Here is a 25995-nt window from a genome sequence, read left to right as displayed (position 1 = left end):
CACTGGCTGCTTTGAGCTCCAAATTTAATCTGTTTCATTTAAGCAGGCACAGTCGAATGTGTGTCGCATGTGTGAATAACCAGAGGCAAACAGGCCCGCTCTGATTGGCTGTGTAGCTGTGGTTCATATTTAAAGTTCAAAGAAGAGTGCTAATGCTAAACACCATCTTTTACTGGTGTTTCAATGAGAGATGTGGATTTTTGTTAATAATGTGGACCAGTGTTTGAGGGTGTCGTTCAGTTGGTGAACACTGTAACACGATTACTGGACGTTGTAGTATAATCGGTGGACGTTGTAGTATGGCTTGTGGACATTGTAGTTTGATCGGCGGATGTTGTAGTACGATCAGTGGATTTTGTACTATGATCGGCGGACGTTGTTGTATGGCTTGTGGACGTTGCGGCATGATTACTGGAAGAAGTATGACTGGAGGACACTGTGGTACTATGGACAGACACTGAACTGCGATTGGTAGATGCTGAACTATTGAACACTGGTGTTGGGTTAGTATTTGGCGTTTGATTGGTGAACACTGGTGTTGGGTTAGTATTTGGCGTTTGACTGGTGAACACTGGTGTTGGGTTAGTATTTGGAGTTTGACTGGTGAACACTGGTGTTGGGTTAGTATTTGGCGTTTGACTGGTGAACACTGGTGTTGGGTTAGTATTTGGCGTTTGACTGGTGAACACTGGTGTTGGGTTAGTATTTGGCGTTTGACTGGTGAACACTGGTGTTGGGTTAGTATTTGGCGTTTGACTGGTGAACACTGGTGTTGGGTTAGTATTTGGCGTTTGACTGGTGAACACTGGTGTTGGGTTAGTATTTGGCGTTTGACTGGTGAACACTGGTGTTGGGTTAGTATTTGGCGTTTGACTGGTGAACACTGGTGTTGGGTTAGTATTTGGCGTTTGACTGGTGAACACTGGTGTTGGGTTAGTATTTGGCGTTTGATTGGTGAACACTGGTGTTGGGTTAGTATTTGGCGTTTGATTGGTGAACACTGGTGTTGGGTTAGTATTTGGCATTTGACTGGTGAACACTGGTGTTGGGTTAGTATTTGGCGTTTGACTGGTGAACACTGGTGTTGGGTTAGTATTTGGCGTTTGATTGGTGAACACTGGTGTTGGGTTAGTATTTGGCGTTTGACTGGTGAACACTGGTGTTGGGTTAGTATTTGGCGTTTGATTGGTGAACACTGGTGTTGGGTTAGTATTTGGCGTTTGACTGGTGAACACTGGTGTGAGTATACGTATTAAAGACTGAATCATCCCGTCAATTCGGGCTGCAGTGTTTACATGCCTGAATAAGCCGGAACGCTCTGTTCATAACGACTCTGTACACAGCAACGCTGACCTTGGAGCAGTTTCTCTTCTCACTGCGGTAATGAAAAGACAAATTTGCTGTGGTAGCTCGCTCAGATCTTCTAAGAGCAGAAACACTTTATATTCTAAAATCTACATCATAAACTCATTTGTGCGCTCTGACTTCTAGCTAAGTACCTTTAGCTCTCTTGGGTACATTACCATTTCTTTCTTATTTTATAATCTATAATCACTGACTATACGCCTTGCCGTTTCTTTCAGTGTATTGCCACAGGAGATTTAAGTGGAAGTGGAGGATTGCCATACAAACAGACTTTATTACTGTAGTGTTGTTATATTAGATCTTGCAATTCTAAGCTCCACGTATGCAGTCACTGTGGCATAATCGTTTATTTATGCAGGACACCAATTATTTAATAAATATTTATTTAAATGTGTCTGTGCCAGGCCTCGTTTTTCTCTCCAGCAGAATTTAAAAGCTTAGTATCACCTAACTGGATGAGGAATCATGAATATTTGAAATGAGTTTCACAAAACAAGACATGCATATTTCAGAAGGTCTGTTAAAACCAGTCAGAGAAAATGTTCCCCTTCACTCCAAGCTCAGCATTTATTTTCCTAAATAAAAGTTTAATTGTTCCACCAGGGGTTCAACACTTGAAAGACATACACAGAAACCCTGAGTATGTACCTAAACTTCTAAAAAAAAAAAAAAAAAAAAAGTTTCTCAGAAACCTCCCACACGGTGCTGCAGCCATTCTCGAACAGTGACTCACTTTTCCACTGCAAAAAAAAAAAAAAAAAAAAAAGCTGATTTTCTGTCAACAAATGATGATAGGAGTTTTCAGACACGGTCGATTCATCACCATGACAACAACATACACACAGTCTTCCCTTTCCATCAGAAAAGATAAAAGTGCTGGCATTTTGTTCATCCAATCTCCCGTTTCTTAAATAATAAAGTCTAATTCTTCGACTGAAGAGAGCGAGGAGAACACCAAACACAGATAAAAGTGCTCGGTTCATTCAATTAATCCCATGTACTTTTTTACCATTTTTGTGTGTGTGTGTGTGTGTGTGTGTGTGTGTGTGTGTGTGTGTGTGTGTGTGTGTGTGAGAGAGAGAGAGAGTGTGTGTGTGTGAGAGAGTGTGTGTTCGCGCATCAGGCAACGCACTGAAGTCCATCAGCAACGTGGTATTCAATCAATTATCTATTAAAATCCCAGTCCAAACAAGGCCGCTCAATCCAATTTTAAACACTCCTTCAGCCTCGAGATACACAAAGCCAGGTAGATGAGTAGGTGTTTCTTTATTCAACAACACTTTTTGTTAAAAAATATATCCATTTCTTTTTGGCTGAAATGTGAGCTTCTCAGAGGTAACTTCATGGTATGAAGATAGTCAATTATTATCATAAGAAACTCATGCAGACAGTCGCTGTACATTTTGGCCGTGTGATAATCTGCACTGTCGTTGCCGTGTTTTATAGCGTTTAACATCGTCGTCTTTTTGAAATAGCAAATGAACGATTTTCACTGCACACACATAATCTCCTTACAGCTGGAGCATGGAGAATGGATTACCCCTTCTGCCTCATTTTCCTTACAATATTCAAGAGGTGCAGGTGCACCAGATCCCTTTAATATTCAAAAATCTGCACGCGTGTGTTTGCAAACACTCTGATGTCTGCCTTCATTGCGCCTTTCTCTGATAAACCTCTTCATTTGCAAATGCCACCTCTTGACCTCGTAGCTGCCGCTGCGTTATCCTTTTATGTCGTGTGTGAAAGCAGCGGTGTTTAAACGCTGTGTGTAGAGTGCGACGGATATTTATCTGCGTGTTTAGTGTTTAGGGAGTTATTAGTGTGTCAGGTTGTCATGTCGTCATGACGGGAATAATAAAAACATATTTAATATTTAATCACACATTACCCTAGCATGAAGTGGTAAAGATTAATAGTAGCAACGTTTAAATGTACATCAATAACAATGTATAAGAATAAACAGATCTGAATGTAGAACAAGGAGGACCATCTTAGAGCTGCAAAGAACTAATAGACTGAAAAATTGATTGATTGATTGATTGATTGATAAAAATATTTGGCAATGAATTTCACTATGAATTACTTGGTCAATGTTCTAAAGCAAGCTGTGGCACACAATACACCACTTCTTGATACAATTAGCAAAGACATTTGAATCAATGAGCTTATGAGTAGATAAACTATTTTTTCGACTCAGTAGCATTCATCACTTAATTTTCACAATGTATACAATATATATTTAGTAAATTTTGTGTATCAGATCACCATCCGGCTTTTGGTTCGCATCAGAAACACTTGATTCCAAAACGAAGCTGTTTTAACTGAATATTGGAGAGTCAACTCCAAAGCTCTGGAGTCGACTCATGGTGAAAATGATTCACATCCCGTTCACACACGGCAAGCAAAATGAATTCAGTGCCCAAGTGATTCAGTTAACAAGACGGTCAATGGATATTGTCCTTTATTTTGGATTTGATTGGTCAGAATTAAACAAATCAGGGCTTGAATAATGACAACAACAAAAAAAGGATGCTGAACCAATTTTTTTTTTTTAAAAAAAAGTACCGAACACAGAGAGCTTACATTAGTTTGGGTGTCTGATTTGAAAAAAGTGACTGGCACTTGATAGTACCTCATGCTTGTTTGTAATATTGCATTGCATTCTGTGATCTGGTATTCAATCAGTTATTAAAAAAAAATCTGAAATGATTAATCAGGAGGGGAAAAAAAAAAAATCAATAATCAATTCTCAGAATAATTGTTAGTTGCAGCTCTAATCAGTTTAAAAGTCACCATATAATACTCTGAATCGAATTACTTAATGTAATTCATCTGAATGTTTGTCACTTCCTGTAACTGTGAGTTTGCATCATGGCACGTGCTGACCAACACGGTGACTCTGGAGAAACATTTTAATTTAATTATGAGGTTGGGACTGTGCTCTCAACTAACATTTCAAAGAAAAAAAATGATATGAGACACATCTGGAGAAAGCTTTGCTGTGACGGACGTCGACAAAGCGTTTGCGCACTCGATTGATATGCTGAGCTCCCTGTTGTTATGGAAATGTTCATCTTCAGAAGCATGCACTTGGTACTGATTATACACACATCCACATGAATGGAGATTAGATCGAACATATATAAACCACTCGTTGGCACAGACGCAATTATCTGCATGTTAAGCCAGGCAGAGGGAGTGAAGGACTCGACGTTCCACCCGGATCAGGACTGCAGGTTATGTGAGGAGGCGTTTAGCTGCCTATTTATAAAAGCTCACCCTCTTCTTACTATCCCTAACGCCGTAGCATAACATGGAAACCCGCTGGTTAATCAAGAGAAAGCAAGCATTTTAGCACAACAAGGAAGTTGGCACGCGTTTGTCAGCGTTAAAGTGGGAAGCCCTCACACCTCAGCTGTGACAAGTGATAAATACGCTCCACAGATGTTAGCTTTAGTTAAGTTTTTTAAAGCTGTCAAAGCATCCCCGGGAAAAAAAGAACTGCTTTGAAGGTTAAACACATGACACATAAAAATGGTAAAGCGCTATAGAAAATATTATTTCACAACTGCATATGAGAATAAGCTTCAGTGAAATGCAGGATTTAAAACACATCAAATCAGTCCATGTAGAAAAGCAGGACATTAAAGACATGCAAAACACATAGAGGAAATGATCTGGTACACAAATCACTTGTCTAAGGTGGAAACTGGAGTGTGTACACACACACACACACACACACACACAAGCAGGGGAAACTGCTGCTTGTCTGTAACGCACAATTCTTCCTTCTAATTCTAGGAAAAAGATGTTACAGCAATTCATACAAAAGTGTACATGTGAACTTTTCTAGTGTCAACACTGTCTTAAAACCCATGAGGGGCAGTTTTTTTCCCCTCCCAAATGCCTGTAGATACCATAAAACCCTGTATATACGTACAGTCAAGCTTCTATGACAAGCTTGATCACACTGTTTGAACACATCTGCAAAACAGCAAGCAGCATTTTTAATGACTTTCGAAAATTCTAATTATTTCTAAAGTGTTGGACTGGACACTTTAGAATTCCTTGAATTGACTGACATTTTCTATTTCTCTTTTAGTTTTTGATCATTTTCACCTGAAAGTTTTTTCAAAGGAGAAATTTTGCTGGCATCCCTAATAAATACGGCTAACTGATGTTAGCTAAGTCAAGAATACACTGACAGGTTTTATATTACGTTAATGAACGTTAATGAACTATATCAGGGTAATGAACATTCTTGAGGTGATTCGAGAGCACGGGCTAAGAGATTACTAATGCGTGACTGGGGGGGGCGGCTTCCAGGGGTGTCACAGTTCATATAAGAGCGTTCAAAACACCTATGCAACTGTCAGTAATAGCAGATTTATATGTCGATTGGCTCATCTGCCATTTATATTGGGAGGGGGGAAAAAAGAACACTGTCTTGGTGTTAGTAGGGCTGACTTTACACCATACACACTCAGAAATAACATCTGTTCCAGGAATGCAAGTTGAATCAGTTAGATGCACTTTCACTGCATTATCAACAAAGACAGAATATCAACCTCTTCCCACAAATAGACACAAAACTAGTTATTACTGATCTTAGACCAGCTTCCTTTACCAGACGTTAAACCCAACCACTATAAAGTGAAGCCACAGAATTTGACCAAGGCTGGATTTCATTAAATCATCAGCGGGAGGCTGTAAGCAAAGCCTGCCAGCTCTGTGGATCCGATGTCGGCAATAACGGCTCGCATTTGACGTAACGGTCTGAGAATTGGCTCCCTCTCTCAATGCTTTGCCTGCGCCCGACCACACACAGCGAGATGCTGTATGGATTTAATGAACCACGCAGACTGAGTCATTGCTTTATACCTCAACTAGATCATTACAAAGCAGGGTAAGAAAAAGAAAGAGTTATAAAAAAAAAAAAGAGTTACCACTTATAACCTGAGCAGATTTGACTTTGCTTAAATGTCAGGTATGTATCCATAACAACTTCTAGCCAGTTTTCGGTAGCATTCCCCCAACAAGTAAGCAAGACATGTAACCTAAGGCTGGTCATGAAGATTAGGACATGGTGATAAGTGGCTAGTGTTTCCAAACACCCAGAACTTTCCATGATGCTGGAGCAAGAAGTAAGGTAGAAATTGTGGGACTAAGTCTCACATCTATCTCCAAAGCATGACAGAAGACAGAGGACACAGTTACTGTGAGTCATTATTTATAAACTCTCCAGATTAGAAGCTTCTTTCTCTTTGGCGTCTACAAAACCTGCCATCATATCTTCCAGACTTACTGGTCTGTAACCACTCCTAACAGATAAATATGGCAGCATGACAGTCGTCCTTAAAATGAGATCCCAATTTTGGGGGAATTACAGTTCACGCTATCCTTCCCAACAAATAAGCAAGAGATGCACCACAAGGCTGTGCTGTGCTAAATAGAGATTAGCGAGGACACGGCGATTAGAGGTTTCCAAACTACCACAACTTTCCTGGAAGCCTCAGTGAGGAGATGTAGGCAAATCAGGATTCATCCATGAAATTACATCAGCAACGATCTCATCACCACTCAGCGAAAGACAGGAAAAAGACAGCAAAACCAGCTTTGGTGTCTGAATAGTTCCCCATCACATCTTCCATCCTTGCTAATCTAAACCAATTCCTGACTAATAAATATGATACGATGTCACGCTAACTTGAGATCCCTCCTTGGGTAATCGCCAGTCCAACCATGTAAGGAAGCATCCGGCCCAGCAAGTAAGCAAGAGATGTACCACAAGAGTAGGCTAAATTAAGATTAAAACATAGTCATTAGCGGTTTTCAAACAGTCAAATCTTTCCATGAAGCTGTCACAAAGAGAAATGAGGTAGGAACAGAAATACAGAGTTGCACCCCTTTCATTACATCCCAAATAGCTTGGTGCCACTCGCCTCCATTAGTAAGCAAGACAGAAAAGAAGGCTAAAATTTTACTGCATTTATAACTTGGCTTCGACTCTGCTCCAATATCGCCAACGTTTGAATGTGGTTCCTTCTCATCATCGATGTCTAACATGCCCTCATATCTTCCTTAATTGCTGGACTGCAACCACTCAAATCAATAAATAATACAGCTTGATATCCATCCTGAGTCTGAAACCTCGACTTGGAAGATTAGTGATTAGTGTTAGTGTTTAGGGAGCATCATCTCATCAAGTAAAGAAGTGAGGTGTCCCAATGCAGGAAATGAGGATTAGGACAGATGAATGATTTTATAACTGCCAGAATCTTTTTTCCTCCCAATTTGGTCTTGGCAATTCCCACCCACTAGGTATCTCTTCCCTATCACACGACAGCTACCACCCAGAGAGGGTGAAGGCAAACACGTGCATCCTCTGATACACGTGAAGCCAACCTCTGCATGTTTTTGAACTCCTGCTTACGCTGAGACAGCGCAGGGCCCCACTCAGAAGAAAGTGCCATCACCCTTCATCCGCATACATGAGCTCAAGGACGCCCATTATTGCCTAGTGCCATTCTGATTGACAAGGTAAAGAGTATACCATCTTTCCTACACAGACAAATTTTGCTCTCTTGGCTTCAGAAAGCATGAACACTTTTCTTGTTGCCCCCTTTGGGAGTCACCAAACTGCCAAAATCTTTCACAGCAAACTAATGTAGGAAGGACAGGACTGAGTCACACCAATTTCATTACATTCCAACTAGCTCAAATAAAACCAGAAATCTTGTGAGAAAACAGTGAGTGCACATCATTTATAAACTGGCTTAGACTTTGCTTCAATATCAAGTTTGGTAGCTGAATAGTATGTCCTTGTATCATCCGTACATGCTGGTCTGCCAGCATTCCTAACTGATAAATATGGTAGCATGATACCCATATCTGTACTCAACGTGAAATCCTTGCTTGAGTGATTTTCAGTTCGTTTGATTATCTGAACATCTTTTCCAACAAGCAGCCATGAGCTGTACCCTATGGCTTGAAATGAAGATTAGGCAGTCACAATTATCGGGTTCCAAACGGCCAGATTTGACCTGAGGCAAGTATGAGCGAGGTCAGAACAGAAGGACTGCCACTTGGGGCGAACAGACGAGCACACCAATGAGAAAATCAATCTGATGAGAAAAATCGAGTGGCAACAGGCAGGAACCCTGAGACAGACCCAGACACCGCTGATCAATAGGCAAGATTGATTGTGCCAGGCTGAGCCTCGTTGCAATAGGCTAAACTGTTAAATGCTCCCCATGGGGCCGACACCAGCACTAGTTACTTGGTAACGAGCATTTGATAAATAAACAGTGTCATTCATCGCTAACTGAGTAATGAAGAACTTATAGGTTTAATAGTCTGGCAGCTTGCAGAGACATGCAACGCATCCAAAAATGGTCTGGGTGGGTCAGGTTTCACACAGATGTAGATATAATTCGAGTGCAGAGCAGGAGAAAAAAAGGGCTTGGAGACTCCAGTGCATATAAAATCTATTGTATTGTGGATGTTTACATCCCAGACAAGGCAGCTCAACAAACAACAGGGTCTCGTTTAGTCCAGTTAGGTTCATATCTGCTGAGAGGCAAATAGGAATGATTTATGTGCTAGAGAAGTGCTGAGGGATTCAGAGTGTGTGATGGCCTCGAGGCAGCCAAGAGGCAGAAATCTGCTCAAGCCTTAGCAGCCACAATAGCTATTCGCAACATGTGCATTCACTGCAAAACGGGAAACCACACGAGTGTAACTGCTGGCTGTCAAATGACCTCAAGTGTCACGATGTCCCATAGGGTGTCTTTGCTAATCGATATTGGCTTTGGCGTTGCTGATATTGCAGAATAATTTGCAATGAAAATGAGTACTCTTGTAAGTCAAATTGCGTTTAGTATGCATCTTATAACTACAAAGGTGCATGTAGTGGACCTGTAAAGTTTTAAACCTAGTCTCAAAGCATAACAGTAGTCCTTAACTTCCAATTATCTACTTTATTTTTATAGGTACACTAAATTATAGGTACTCTAAAAGGAACAAAAAATATACCCTTAAGCGTACCATTCCAACAATAAGGAAAAGTACAGTTTAGTGAGAATTTGTGATCTCAGAGGTACAGGTGTTGTTTTATTTACTTGTTTAAATTTTTACACTGTTAAAAATTAACACAGGTCAATATTTAGCCTTGACACCACAGTTTAACTAATTAACTAAGTAAATTAATCATATTGTGTAACACAGTGTCATTGAATCCTCAAATCTGATTGGTCAGCAGCTTGTTCTAATACGTTATCTCTTCTGTAGTAACAGCTCACTCACAGGGACTTGTACTGCGGATGCTCGACATAATCCAGGTCTAATGATTGGATTTTAAAAGTGGATTGTTTAACAAAGAAAACGTATAAACATGGACACTGAGGTTTTCTATTAGAAGTGGTTTATAGACATTTATAGACGGACTCTCCAGTGTCAGTTTTCCTGTTTCACAGTAACATGAAAATCTGCTTATTTTGTCCCTAAGTATTAACAGGAACTTGTTTTGTAGATGTTCCATAACATTACATGTAACTAAACGGTTAAAAACCACGATGCGTTGCTCATTAATAAATTAATGAAAAAATGGTAATCACTGGCAAATAGCTATGGTATAAGAGGAATAAAACACTTCAGGACGTGCTGTTATTTAAAAATAATCCAGTCTGGGTCAGTGACAGGCCTCATCATTTATCATTTTCCTATAACAGTACTGTATTTAACAGTAAAGTGTTGAATTGCTTAGATGTTAGTTATCTTATAAATATTGGGCCATTCCAAAGAATTTAGTAGAATGGATACAAAGATGAATGGACAAATGCCAAGGTTAAAGCCGGACTCGTCTAATTTTCACGCCTAGTTCTGATTTCTGATGGACTGTTCACCTTGCACAATAAGTTTTAGTAGTAAGATCTCCAGAAATCAAACCAGAATGCTTTATGATGAGTGTCTCCAAGAAAATTGCTTACAAACGCAGTCACTTACTTCTGCTAAACAATTCCGTAACCTGGATGAATGAACTTTATTAGAAACCAACGTTCCTGCGTTACTTTCCCAACATCTTACCCTGTAACTGCAATGAAAAATGAGGTGCTGACAAGATGCTTCACATTCGCTGAGTCATTCCTTAATGCCATCTCTCCCTGCAGATTAAAAAGCAAGAGTATTTTGAGCCCAGTGGAATCTTCTTCAATTACTCCTCCTGGCTGTGAGGCGATGCTCTGAACCTGTGACACATGCCTGAGAGAGGAGGAAGCCTCTCGCCTACACTAGCAGCCCTGCAAGAAATGTCAACGCCTTTTGGCAGCTTCACAGCAGGTGCTCCACTTGGCAGCAACTGTCTAATTCTGCAATGAGCAGTTTCACTTTCTCTTCAGAACTGTTTACACCAGGGTTTAGGGGGGATCCTGGCCCAGTATCAGCACAAAAGGCCATCAAGTGTCCTCAGTGCTTTGGAAAATGTCAGCATCTCTAAAACGTGCGAGGGAGGCAGGGCTTGAATGGATCGTTGTGCATCTACATCACATTCAGCCCCCTGAACTTGATAAGCATTTGGATGAGATTCTGACCCCGGCCTTTAAGGTCAGCTATGCTGTTAGTGCGGCACAGGGAGCACGTGGGACAGGCTGCTCGATCATCAACTGCACTGGATTGCTAACGTGTTACATGAGGTGAAGGTCTCAAATCCCATGCATCTCATTTCAGACCAGTGAATAAACGAGGATTGCTTCATTTACATCCTCATCCTCTACAAATGAACTTAAGCACAGGTCTGATCGCTCCCGCCGACGTCCAGACTCTGGAATGGTTCAGCTCAGAATAGATTCGCACAGATGCTTTAGCCCGACGTTATTTGGAGCCAGAGCGTGATGGAATCCTGTCCCCCCACTCCCAGGGGCAGAGAGCGCTCAATATGGCTAGCGCGGGGAGGTAAAAGAACATATCAGCTGTTTAGAAAGCATCCTGAGGTGAACAAAGGACACCATCATGGTTAGAAAAGACGAGATTAGGACATCCACAGGAAACCGAAAATGGCGTCCATGTATTTTGTTGTGCTTGAGTGGGTATGTCAAGTTCACGGATAAGAGAATTTAAATTCCAATTCCATGAACTCCACATTGCAAGGTGCGCTTCACCTTGACTTGCAAGCAAAGTGTAGACCTGAAGCAGAATTCCTCAGTGCTCGCTGAAACGAACTGCTCTGACATAATCCACAATTGACCTTTCGCTTATTTTCAATAACCACACTCGCTGATAACGCTCTGCACACTCAGGTCAGCTGCCCTCGCGTTCTCTATTCAAGATTCTACTCAAGGAAAGATGTTTTTTCAGGTTACTTGTGTTGTTGGAAGATGCTTTGGTTGCTCCTCTCCACATTTTCATAGAGCACAGTTTGCAGTCTGCTTTGCTTTGATTACCATAATTAATCATGAAATATAGGCTTACTTCATACATGTAGATTTGGAGCTATTTTTTTTTTACAAGTCAGTGTAAATAAGCATAGTATCATATCCGAGTCGAGTAGCAGCATCGATGCATGCCTAGTTTTTTTAAACAGTGTGATGTACAGTACCGTACATACAATCATTTCAAGCAGGAAGTCTGAGATCAGAAGACCAAATCTTCTTTTTTATCATTCTTTACGACAGGAAGGCCCAGACAGAGAAATACGAGAAAATACAAGGTTTTGTTTCCTGCCAAGTATGAAGATCTGAGAGTGAAGAGATGGAGCCATCAATCCATAACCCAAGCCAGGTTGTTTCCCCCCCCCTTGTGAGCTGTATAGCTGGCTAGGGAAGCGAAAACACACCTTTCTAACAGCTTGCTAGTTGACCCTGCACCGTCAGGGAATATATTTTTTTTTTTAAACAAACACAACCTGCTGACATTGAGCCATGTTCCCCACATAAGAACACGCCACCCCGCCACCCCTCCTTCTGGACATCACAGCCTTGACATTTTAATTCTAGAGACTTTATAGGATGCTTTCCTCAGACTGTTTGTCGGAAACGTTTTGAGTGACTGGTTAGCCAAAAAAAAAAAAAAAAAAAACTTCTCTTCTACGCATCCTGATAAGCGGTAAACATTGCAAATATTTGAAATCTATCACAAGCTTCATAGCGCCTTACAGTCAATTGCATCACTGCGCAAAAACTTTAGCTCTTAAGCGCTTCGGAAATATTTCACAACCACCTCAGGCACTTTGCCTTCTCTTCATGATGAGGATGACACTTGCGAGTAGATGCTGGAGCCTAAATATAGCAGCCGAAACCCTCAGGAGCACTCAAGGAACCCCAGAGAGAACTTCTTTTTGAATCATTAGGCAGGCTTCGATTGTAAATTTATTAGTTGTTTTTTTTATTGCGTCAGGAAGCTTCAGGATGAATATGACACTGACGACAGAATTTTCATCTCACTTCTTAAAGTCTGAACAGTTCTCAAGAATGTGTGTAGCATCTTAAGTTAGCGTGGATGTCTTTATCTAAAACCTCTACGAAATGTGCACCAGGAGGTGTTTTTCCCCCTCCACTCGAGACACATGATCGACGCACCGATCCAACAAGATCAGCACCAGACCTCTGAGACGTCTCAGGTTGCACATGGCAGAAATATCCATGCACACGTACACCATCCTGACTCCCAACTACCACACGCCAGTGCTTGTACACACAACCCGTTCTTTCCGCGTGGGTGGAGAACACAAACAGTGCTCCAAACTAACAAAGGCGCATACAAACAACTCGCAGCAGTATGCATACTCACACATCCCGTTTGTTTATCAGTGCTGGGAGTCTACCATAAAAAAAACTCCACGTAGACAAACCAGTGTGTTTCTGTTCTCAGGAGACACTTAAACTGAAAATGTAGAGATGCAATGTCAGGAATTTATTTGTGCATAGCTAAAATTCTTTATAAGACCTGCCATGGAAAGAGTTCAGGGTGAGGAGAAAACAACGATAAGGCAGGAATTCATTTATTAAAGTCTTTAAAAAAACCTGCATATTAAGTCGGATGCCTTTTATAACAAATCGGTCTAATTTTAGTGACATCCTCTCAAGACCTTTCTTTAAATTTCACCTGCACCAAAAAAATCCCTGCATATTAAAGGTAAACTATTTAAAAAAAAAAAAATCCAAAAGACGTGACAAATGATGTCATGCGTTAGTGGCTAATTTAAATACATAAAAATAAAATTAATATAAGAAAAATGCAGCAGTATAAATAAAAGACTTAATTAAAGTCATTACATTATTATGAATTACTGTTTCATCATGAAAGCTTTGCAGTTATGTCATCATTCTTGATTTAATTACTAAACAGAATTTTAAGAAGCCATTTTATTAAAACCTGTTTTTATTTCTTAGGCTTCCTCTTTTATTTATAACTAAGTGATGAAATTTTGTTCCAGATGACCAAATGTGTTTCCACGCACAATTTATTAAGCTCCTCTTAATCAAACGCTGCACATTTATTTAATAATTACCTTTTTAGTCATGAATAGAACTATTTCTCCAAACTCCTATATCTTAATACAATTTACCACTGAAATAAACTTTGCTGGTCTAATTACCAAAGTTCAAAATGTCAGTTAAAATTGAACGTATAAAATAGCGAAAATTAATTTTTTTCCACTCTTTCATGTTTCACAAGCTACTTTTCTTGCTCAGTGTGCTGAAGAACTATAAAAAAATTTTTTTTTTTTTTTTTTTTAAAAAAGGAATAAAATGTGCTCAGCATTATGCTTGGTGAGATATGACAAAAATATCACAATATTTGTAGACATTTCTATATTACATGTATCATGATGTGGCAGTATGAACCAACTGCCAAAAAAAAAAAAAAAAAAGGAAAAAAATTTTATGTCTACAATGTTTAGGAAAAAATTTACTTTCAAGTGAAAAAGGTAAAAAAAATAAATAAATAAATAAATAAAATAATAACTTTAATAAATTGTAATAATAAATTTAACTATTAAGTTTCAGTATAAAATCTTAACATCAAATCAGCTGAGTTTAAAGAGCAAAAAAAAATTTTTTTTGAAAAAGATACCTGCGATATGTTAGAAAAGTCGATATAGATGTGGATATAAGATTGTAATATTGCCCAGTTCTAGTCAGAACACATTTTTTTGGGTGCATTGTCACTTTTGTCATATTTCTAGTTGTGTCTAGAATAACTAAATGCTGCATTAGACAGTGCAAAATTCAAAATTATGTAAACACCATTCGAAAATAAGTGGCGTTTATAATTTAGGATCACAAAAGATGACTAATTACATGAAACACGTACGCAAACAAAGAAAATTCCAACGTCATTACTGACTGTTAAGCCAATAATTATATACATGAGTGCAAGTCTAGTCTGAGTGCTACTACTGTGCATTCCTAAAACCTTCCCTTTGAATTTCACCTGCTTCAGGATCAGGATTAGTGGAAGACGGAGAGCTGAAGGTGCAAATGGCTCTGGATGGTAACTGTGCATGTGGCATAGCTGAGATGGGCAGGACAGGATCGTTTTACCCAAATGGCATGACAGCGTAGGGTGGGAGAGGAAACCAATATGGCCTCTAGGGCAGTGCTGTCAAACCTGTTGTCCATTCCTGATGAGCACATTCAGCAACAACGAGATCTTCCAATACACACAGGGAAACGGTTTTGGCCATATCCTAAATTTGAAGCCAAACACAGATGCTACAGAGATAAGCGTGTGAAATTTAAACCAGCCTAGAATGCTCTAACATTTGCTTGTTTGTTTATTTTTATAAAGGAAATCAGCTAGCTAGACTACATTTGTAGATCGTTTTCCAAAATAAAGTAATTATTGCTCAGTATTTAAAATTAACTGGATGCTGTATTCTGGTCTCATTAGAAAGGACGTCACATTGGAACATCATATTTTACTTGACTTCTCAGTGAGAGTGTCTGCTCTGTCCACCATTTTGAACAAAACTAAATAAAATTCTCACCCAGCGAATAAAGTGAAGGTCACATACCTTCAAACGTATCCAAAATAATGACTGTCCTCCTTAACAGAACCAACTTTATCTCTACTGATAAAGTACTGCCGAAAAAAAAAAAAAGGTGCCTACCTCGGCTGCCTGAATGGAACGCAGAGAGGGATATAGACAATAATTTGTGAGATAACACTGAATATTACACCGTACTTTATAATTGAATGTAGGTTTGGGTCATAAATATTTGGAGGCAGGTCTGAGATATGAAAATATATCTTCTATCTTGAATTTGTAAATGATGAGGCCATTTTTCAAGTGGTGGCGAAGGTGACCGAGGGTGTTGTATAATTTGAAACGACCTTCACCACTTGGTTCTGAACTCTCAGATGGCCAGCAAAATGAACTAAGTGGTGAAGCTAATTTTATTAATTAGTGATGAGTCCTCAACTGGGCCCTTTGCCATTTAGTTCTGAACTGATGAAGCCTCTCATACGTGTGGCAAAATGATTTGAAGATCACAACAAATCCAAAACTTTGAATCATCACTACTAGACAAATGACCTACACGACTTTACAGCCTTTTTTCACAACTGAGGTTTTGTACATTTGGTGAAGTGTGAAAGCTGTTTCCGAATCAGAGAACTTACCTGGTGGTCTGGGGTTCGCTTCAACTGAACCATGGTGCAGGCCACATCAGGTGTGGAAGCCATCATGCCGAGTAATGTGATTGATCTAAATTGCCACGTTACTTCCTGTTTCAAGCTTCGGGATGGTGGGAAGTGTTATTACGGTCAATGGAGTCAATAGAACATCTTACTGACATCTAAAACCAGACATTGATAGTACTGCAGTTCTGTAATTAGCTCCTTTTAACCAATAATTAATGAAGGCATTGCGAAACACATGCCGGCCTGCAGAGCTAAAAATCTTTTTATATGAGAATGGCTACTCGTTTGCCGGTATGTATCCAAAAGGGCTGCTCTGCTACTTGAGTGTTGGTACCAAAAGCAAATAATAAACACTAAATGGATGAACCTAGTGCAAACTGGGATGCACCTGTATGGAATTTCGCAACCGATCCACCGTTAGGTCTTCAGTGCGCACACAAACTTTTGATTATTAGCCCCGCCTCCCCCAGAACAAGTCCAGAATCAGACCTGGGTGTGGACTCGACTTGAACGTTCAAGTGTAGTCTGAAAGCGCCCTTAAATTAATGACACGACCTAAAATGATGGCAAAGTTTGAGAAGCAGCAAATGAATCATCTTTGAGAAGCCCTGAGCTAGTCTGCATTTTTGTTTGAGCTGCAAGCGAGACAGGAACTTCTCCTTTAAGCTCAGTGGATTCTGAGGAATGAACTTGTGGTGCAGAAGCTCTGGGGATCCCACTGCGATTGGTCCACAGAGACCAAGAGAAATCCAAACTATTCCATTCAGTGGAGCCAGCTGCTGCCTCTGAAGTTAGTCAACACTTTCATGGTAGTCTGAGAGGAAGCTCCCTTAAGCAAAATCTCGTCTGTAAGCACGGGCCAACAGCATGGAAAAGTCTGGAGAAGGCACAGAAGTCTTAATCCAACTGGAGACTCTCATATCTTAGTCTGTGCCTGGTCTTGGACGGCAAGAACAAAGCAGACCGCAGAAATAACTTGGGTTTTCAACATAAGCTAAACTACTGAACAAAGACAAGGATATTTTAGAGGATATTTTTTCTCAATATTTGCACTGAAGTCATATCTTGAATTTTAAGTATGCCTACTGGGGATAAATAAAAAGGCCATTATATAATAATGTACTCTCCTCTGTGTGAAGAACAGCAGTGGTTGGTGTTCAGAATGTCGGCACACTGGGAGTTTCAGGCTGTAGACAAACTTCTACGGAAATCTTTCTCTGAGACTCAACTCTGAGATTCAGGTTATATTTTAGGTTCTGCTGTAAACGTGGAAGAATCTGCCTTATTTGGTAAATGTAAATGCTATTAAAACATTCGTGCTGGAACATCAAGAATTTGAGGGGAGAATGTGAGGGAGGGGAGCATCATGGAAGGAGTCTCCAGTGTCAGATTTGTAACGACCCACACCAGAAAAGTCTTCAGGACAGAAGAGTTTATGCTTTTACGGTTTCTCAGTGACATGACAAGCTGGGTGGGTTTTTTTTTTGTTTTTGTTTTATTAACTCCAAGACGCAAAAACATGGGTTTGGTGAGGAAACAATGTTTATAACTGCTATACTCTAAGTACTAACGAGAACTAACTTGGTTTGTGGACATTCCACAACATTAAATGCAACTATAAACTGATAAAAAAAAAAAAAAAAAAAAAAAAGTTACAACATTGTGTTCTTTAATTAATTAAAAGATTAATTAAATTTAATCATTGGTAATTTGCTGCAGTACAAGAGGAATAAAACACTTCAGGATGTGCTGTTATAAGAAACAGCACTGATAACAGTAGCTCAGCTTCATATTAGGCTGCATCACTGTTTTTTTTTTTTTTTGTTTTTTTTTTAAATATACATAAAAAGGTGTAGACAATGCGAATAAAATTTAACCAGTTAATAGCATGAGGTTCTTAGAGAATGTCCCTTCATGCCTGGGTGTATTCTGGTGTTTAGCTGAAAGCAGATTTACATCACTTTGACAGTTTTTCTATAAAGAATAGTACGGATAAAGCTGTCAATTTTCAGCCAGTTTCTTGGAATGCTGTTGCCAAAACAAACCATGTAACGTCAAAAAAAGACATTTTTGTCTCTATAATAACATGTCTTCCAAGTTTCTAATTCAAGACCATTGTAAACCACAGCATGTCCTAAACATGTTTCTTGAGACTGACATAAATAAAACAAAGATTTCCGGATCCTAAAATAATGGACTCTCTGACAAGCCATAATACATATATAGTGTATGAGGGGCGTTGGTTGTCTTGCAAATCCATCAGAGCAATCTGTTTCTGATCCCTGCGTCCTCATGCTCGTCTCTTTCTGTAGTTCGGCTGCCATTATATATACGGTTACTTTATTGCTCTCTCTCTCTCTCGCTGTCCAGGTATTACACATTATTTGGAGCATGCACTTCCTGTACACGGTCCATTTTAACACAAAGCATTGCCTCTTAAACAGGTTCTGCACAATAGCAGAACCATGATATGGAGATGTAGTGGTTACTAATTCAGTTTAGACATGAGAACAGCGTGAGTACCACGTTTTATTTTTGTTTGCCAATGGCGGGCGCCCTCACCGCATCTTGCGAAACTATATAAAGCTCGCTCTCGAACGAGTCCCAGAGGACAGTAGAGATTTCTCAAAAGGGCATAAGTACGCCATGATCAAGCTGTCCGAACATGACGAGAGTGCTTTCACTCTCTTTTTACACCTAAAAGAACAAATGCCATGTTGATCATGGTGCCAGTCATTGTGATATAACGTTGCAACAGATAATAGATGGTTAACAGCTCATCCAAACTGGAATTTTTGCTTTATGAGGACTCTACAGCATTGGCACGTCCATACATTCTTATAGATCCATGCATTTTACGTCATCCTCACCAAGCCTAAAAATAGAGCCCTGGCTTTTTAAGGTCATCTGTTTGCATCTTAGATGCTGCTAAACGAGGAGCAGTGCATGTGACGGCTAATCAGTGCTAGCATGCGATCCGCAACTAAAAGCATAATCTCGAAACAGAACGGACCGAGGTATCCTGACTCAATCTGTTCATTCATGTATGAGCATCGTTAGAGCAGACGGCTCCCACATAAACGCCAACATCTGACTTCGCTGAACTGTCTGTGAAGGACTTTACAAGTGCCATTAAAATGACAGCAGTGCAGCACATGGTGACAACTTATAACACGCTGCTATATTCAGTCTGCTGCCTCCGCCGCACCAATTGCTGTCATTGTTCACGACAGGAACAGGGAGACTGGAGGTGGAAGCATGAATCATAATTCAAGAAATATTAGAAATACGAGCTCTTGATTGTTCAGCTTTCCATTCCAGGTACTTCATTTCTATAACAATAAGCATTATTACTGTCTGTTTGAGTATGAAATGGAAAGAAAAGTGCCATCGATTGATTATATAGATGTAATATATATATGATGATGATTAAAAATTTTAGATTAATAGGGATCTTTAGAAAGGGCATGATTTAATACAGAATTCATACAGGTGCGTATTTTAATATATAACGTTAAATTCCAATTTAGGGCACACCTTCAAGCTAGTTAATAAAGCCGACATCCTAACTGACAAGCCATTTCAAGGAGGACGTCCGTCAATTACTGGATATTCAAACGACAAAATGGCTGCCACCGTGACCTAACCAACACACCACCCAATCCGAGACTCACTCACCCGTCTGTGGCAGAAAGGCAGGCCCTGTGTGATGATATTAATGCTGAATATCTTCAACACTTTCTGTGAAGGCTCCCTGGCCACTTCCTTGGGGTCCAAAAGCTCCAGTGCCAGGCTCTCTGGTAGAGTCTGGGGAGCCTTCTCCTTGGGCAAGGATTTGGGCATTTTCTTCTTCTTGCAGTTGCAGGCGGATGAAAAGCATGGGAAGGGGCAATGCCGGACCATCACCAAATAGTCCGGGGAACTAGAAACTCATATCCCGAAGAAGTAAAAGAAAGAGTCTGTAGCCCTTGTCTTATAACAATCTTAAAAATAACACTTAGATGATATGAAAGACTGATTTAGATGATACCGAGGGCTAGAAATGAGTCCCTGGATCTTCTTGACGATGACTTTGACAACCCAAGGGCTATCCCAAATATACCGTCAACCAGTGCCAACTCAAGTACCTTAGAGAATCACTTCATGGACTAACATGGAGACTTGCTCCCAACTGGCTGATCTGTGTGGCCACAGCAAGCTCGATCCGCAAGCTCTCAGCCTCTTTTAAAATATCCCAGGGTGTGATGTCAGCATTGCGCCTGGCAGCTGCTCTTCTTTCTAAAGCTCTTCTCACCCCCCACCCCGGGAATTCGGACACTTGGTTTCTGCCCCAGCTCGAGCCCTGACCAATAGCAAGGAATTTGGCCAGGCCCTAAACATCAGATGACCAACTGAGCTTCCTGTTTTGCAGTCAAAGTACACTACTACACTCTAAAGATCTCTGCATCTCAGAAACGACTTTGAGTGAAGAAATTAATCAAGATGTCAAATAACAATTACGTCTTCCATGACTTTATTCTAAAGACAATAAAATGGAAAGGTATATAACAGATTCAAATAAAAGTGCAAAAAAGAAAGATTAATTACTGGGTCCAGGATAATGTTGAATATCATGGTGCATGGTGTAACCAATTAGCAGGAGAAGAAAAAAGAAGAAAAAAAAAAGAGAGAGAGAGAGAGAGAGAGAGAGAGAGAGAGAGAGAGAGAGAGAAATAGTGTTAGCCACCATATTTAGAATGAAAAGTAGAACAATTGTGCACAAAACTCATCCCCGAATCTGCCATGGGCAACCAAAACTCACACTGTAAACTGACAAAACAACATGCATGCTCCCATATGGCGTGTTATCCAAACACTGCCTACAGTCCTGATGACTTACTCCTTCCGTACTTCCATTTCCAGCTCATGACTCAGCTCAGTGACTCACCACTTAGCACCGAGCCACTTCAACCAGACCATCATCAGTCAGAGGGGTTTATTTTCATTCATTTCTTTTGGCCAAACTGATGTGGTATAAGGTTGAATAATTATTGGCAAGATAACACAAGATAGAGTCTTCCATGAAAACATGTATAAACAAGACCATAAGTTTCCACACTAAAAAGCTGATAAAAGCATCCAAAAATAGCCCCCAGGGCATCCCAAATCACACTCCATAAGCTGACAAATCAAGTTGTATACAAAACATATGGTGTGTGTTACTCGAGTCATGCTAAATTTAAAGCTCAGTGACTTGGCTGTGCTCTTAACAGCAAAAAAAAAAAAAAAAAAGACTTATGAGGGACACAGGCCAAAATATAATCTAGATAAAATAGTTAGATACTAATTAGCATGTAATGTGGCTTGACCTTTTTAGTGTAATGATAATTCACATAGCATTAGTTCTCTTGAAAGCTTCTTCTTGGCCTGGCAGTGTACTGTAATGCAAGCTCAAGCTAGTGAGTGGAGTTAGCCTATTAACTAATGCTAGGTCATGAGTTAGCATGTGTACTATGGTAAGTAGTATGCTAGCCTCCTTATTACGATACCAGCTTTTAAGTTAGCATGTTCACTATAGCACTAGACGTATGATATGTATAAGATGTACATTTGCATTTGTATCATAACAAAACCTAATGTTTTAGGCTCCTTACTTAGAAAAGAGAGGACAGTTGAAGATTGGGAAAAAGACGAGGAGACACTGTTCAACTCTCAACAGTTTTGTTGCGTCTGTGCCCGCTGTAGCCTCAGATTCCTGTTCTTGGCTGAAAGGAGTGGAACCCCGACATGGCCTTCTGCTTCCACCTCAAGGTTGTTTATTCTGCGATGCTTTTCAGCTCACCACGATTGCAAAGAGTGGTTATTTGAGTTACCATTGTCCATTTCCAGCCATGTTCACATCATATGATCCTGAAAGCTCCTAAAAGCATCTCTAGGCTTTGCTTTGTTCCCGGCTGCTCTCAGAGTGACATCTCTCCAGCATCTGCGCTCCAATACGCCACTCCCGTCACGTCAAGTCTGGCGATTTAAGGTTTTATTTAGAAGTCACTCTTTGGGCACGGGTGTCAAAATGTGTGACAGGCATCCAGTTCAACAAGCTGCTATCCGACAGCAGGACAAAACAAATGTATGGCTTTTTTCTTCCCCTTTTTTTCTTTTTTTTTTAATAACTTCACAAAATGTCATGAGCTTACTGCACCATGGGGAGCGAAATCCCAACAATTATTGGGCTGGAAACCATTACACTCAACTGCTGAGCTTCACTCCAGCATGGGATTTTGCATCACTTGTAAATTACACTGCATGGAGGAGAGAAAAGCATTTGGACTAAAAGAAAAAATGTCCTAACGGTGAAAGTGCCACATAGCTCAGCTCAGGCTTAATGGAGCAAAGGCATTTGGAAACATGTTCATTTTTAGCTGTCCTACGTGAGCTTTCTCGTTAATCTCCCGGCCCTGAAGTATGCGCCTTATGTTCACAGAACAGATTTAACCCGCTAACCAGGGCTAATGGGAGAGAATGCGAAAAATACTAGGGATTTAAAATGAAGAAGAGCCTTGTGTGCTTAAAATAAATAAATAAATCCTTCATGGCACCATATTAATCCTGTTTATTCTATAGGACTGTCTATAGTACAAGCTAGTTTATTAAAGTGATAGGCACTTTGGTCTGTTTAGTATAGTGTTAGTTAGTGTTTTGGTCAGTTTACTAAAACGCTAGTCAGAATTTAATCTATTTTAATTTTATCAGTTTACTATAACGCTACTCATCATTTTGTCTGTTTGATATAACACTAGTTAGTGTTTTAGCCTGTGCACTATTATCCTAGCAACCACAAGAACACTGTAATGCTATGTAATGGAAATTATAAACATTAAACTTAACATACTCAAATGTGTTTAAAGGCTAGATTGGATGTAATTATCATTACAGAGTACAGGCATCGGACATGCAAGTGCTGGGTAATATATTTATTTTAAATAAGTATAATAACGGCAATACACACACACACACACACACACACACACACACACACACACACGCTTTAAAGTGAGTTATTGGGACACTTCTGTGTGCTGAGTCGTTCGCTGCCTCAAGGATATTACATCAGTGTGCGCGCACACACACACACACACACACACACACACACACACACACACACAGCTGCGTCCTTGTGGACTGCAGTGGGAGGAAAAAGAGTGTTTAAAATTTCAGGTGAATATGAATCATTTATACACAAGCTGCTTCAGAGAGAAATCTTTACACAAATGCACAAAGAGCTCTGAGTGTGTTTTCACACGGCGCATAAATCTGACATCCAAGTCGTCCTTCAGAGGGAAACGAATTAAAGCTACTCGTCACGTCTCTGAATATACGCACAGAGCAGGAAACATCCTCCTACATACACGATAGGCGGTTCGGGACACAACCGACCCTGTTCCTTTAGATATCATATAACCAATGATCAACACACACACCTGCAAATAACAGACAAAATCATGTCAATTCTGCTTTATTCCAAAATAAATAATTCAAAAATGTGTGTGTGAGATCCTGTGGTGCTTGTTGCTAGCTCATAAAGCCCAAGAACATTTCTAAAGCTTGTGTGAATCTGAGCATGGTCTTACACACACACACACACACACACACACACACACACACAGTATGTAGAAGTCACACTTGTACACTGACCTCAGATCAGCTCTTTTGCTTCTTCTCAAAACACTTTTGATTCAGATGTGTGATGAGATGCAGGCCAGAGACCTGTGTGTGTGTGTGTGTGTGTGTGTGTGTGTATGGTTGTGTGTGTGGGCCCACGTTACAGCACAGATGGCAAACGGCTGATTAATGAATAATCCTGAGACCGCTCTGGCACAGCTGCACCAGACAGGTTCAATTTGAAACACAGAAATGCTGATCTCAGGTCAGTTGTTTTACACGCACACACACACACACGCACACACACACACACACACACACACACGTGAAAAATGTCATGGATGCAAGCCATCCACACACCTCACGTGCAATTAGGTTTCCTGGCTTTGAGGTATGATCCCAACAGTGAGAAACTGGATCACTTCTGCCCTCTAGTGTCTTACAGCAGAACTGCATTGAGACAGAGCAGGGCTATGTCCCAAATCCCACACTTCCCTAAAAAATAGTATGTTAAATAACCACACCAGCTGATGTAGTACGCCCTAGACGACTTATAAGTGTGTATTTAAAAAGTGGGAATTGTCTTCCATGTCTATAGACAGTATACACTTGTATATGCGTGATATGTAATTTGGGACACGATCGATCCTGTTCCTTTCCTTTCCTAACTCCAAGACAGCACACAATGAATAGTATACACTTGTATATGTGTGATGTGCGGTTTGAGACACAACCGATCCTGTTCCTTTCCTAACATCCTCAAGAGGGAACACTATGGCTAATACACACTTCTATATACATCATACGTGATTTGGGACATGACCGATCCTGTTCTTTTCCTTCCTAACTTCTTCAAAATGGCACACTATGGATAGTACACACTTGTATATATGTAAGTGGTTTGAGACACAACCAATTCCGTTATTTCCTCTTCTATCATCCTCAGAATGACACACTATGGATAGTATACACTTGTAGATATGTGATAAGCGGTTTGGGACATGACCGATCCTCTCCTTTTTCTTCCTGATTCTTCATTATTTTTCTGAATAGATGCCTGCTGAATAACAGGAGCATGAATTGATATTCATTACTGCCAACCTTCATATATCAGTTATAACTAAGATATAAGCCTTTTATATCAGTTATATCTGAGAACAAAATGTAACTGAAAGCCACAAAGTCTCCAAAACATGATTAGAACTATTATAATGCAGCTGGGGGGTTAGAAACCACGATTCACCTGCATCCTCCTGCTTATTTGCTCTCTGCTGAATCCCCATAGCAATGAAGGAAAGGGAGTTGCATAGCAACCGTTTCCACGACTACAATAAAATAAGGAAATGCCGTCGCAGAGACGGAGTTAACCAATGACTACTATAATGACTGGATTTTAGTACTACTTCTGTGTCCTCTGGCTTTAGAAAGATCTGTAATTTATAACAGACACACACGCACACACACACACAGACACACACACACAGCAGTCCATTTTGAGATTTTTTGCTGTTTGTGGTGTCACCACAGGAACTCGTTGGGCCGTATCAGATCACAGATCTGAGGCAGAGAGAGGAAAAAGTTACTTTTTTTTTTTTAAAACAACTTTTCGTAAAGTGCCGAGTATATATAAATAAATCTTTAATCCAGAGACTTTTATCAGCTTCTGATCGATCAGGTTGCAGGATGGGGAGCAAGCAAAAATAAAATAAATTCAATAATAATAATAAAAATGTAATATTCAGCAAATATAAGAAGACGTCCAACATCCAGCTGGAGTACATTTAGTAGCACCTGACTGATCGGGCTGCAGATTGGATGGCAAGCAAAAATACGAATAAATAAAAATAAAAATTTTAAAATAAATAAACAAAATAAAATAATAAGCGATATATAGACTTCTATAAACAGACTTCTGACATATTGCTGGATTTAGTAGTACCTCACTAATCAGGTTGCAGATTGGGAGCAAGCAAAACAAACAAAACAAACAAAAATAGACAAGATTTTATTTTATTTTTTAATAACAAGCGATTAAAAATAGACTTCTTGTTGGATTTAGCAGCACGTGACCGATCAGGTTGCAGGTCTGTAGGCAAAATAATACTAATTCATTCATTAGCTGATGGACTACATTTGGGGTAAAGGAGACAGCAAGTCTGTTGTTACAGAGTGTGTCCACTAGAGGGAGACAAACTCCACAAAGCAGACACACTGAAACTAGAGCCCAAACTCTACACGGTGTTTAGCGGGAACCTGAATGTGTGAGGAGAGCTAGCATTTACAGCAACATAAAGCCCGTGGTTAAACCCTTAATGACATATTTTGGTCACTGTATTTTATATATGGGGTGAG

At 39.9% G+C, this 25995-nt stretch overlaps 1 protein-coding gene across 4 annotated transcripts in view; it reads right to left on the bottom strand.

The window, feature by feature from the left end:
* The window catches only part of fbxw7 (F-box and WD repeat domain containing 7), a 127458-nt gene that overhangs the window by 60245 nt on the left and 41218 nt on the right, over positions 1 to 25995 (bottom strand). Inside the window, exon 1 of one of the 4 annotated variants that reach the window (XM_053231131.1) lies at positions 19684 to 20183. The exons of 2 other annotated variants lie outside the window; for them this stretch is intronic. In XM_053231131.1, coding sequence (XP_053087106.1) covers positions 19684 to 19908 — 225 coding nt within the window. In that variant the 5' untranslated portion in view covers positions 19909 to 20183. Of the gene's footprint in view, positions 1 to 19683; positions 20184 to 25995 lie in introns of those variants that run through there. One more of the 4 variants, XM_053231133.1, reaches the window with a different exon arrangement.

Source organism: Pangasianodon hypophthalmus, chromosome 28, assembly GCF_027358585.1.
Source record: "Pangasianodon hypophthalmus isolate fPanHyp1 chromosome 28, fPanHyp1.pri, whole genome shotgun sequence".
In the NCBI taxonomy this organism is placed as follows: Eukaryota; Metazoa; Chordata; class Actinopteri; order Siluriformes; family Pangasiidae; genus Pangasianodon; species Pangasianodon hypophthalmus.
The sequence above is the reverse complement of the archived record's forward strand: the minus strand, read 5'-3'. Positions and strand labels throughout refer to the sequence as shown.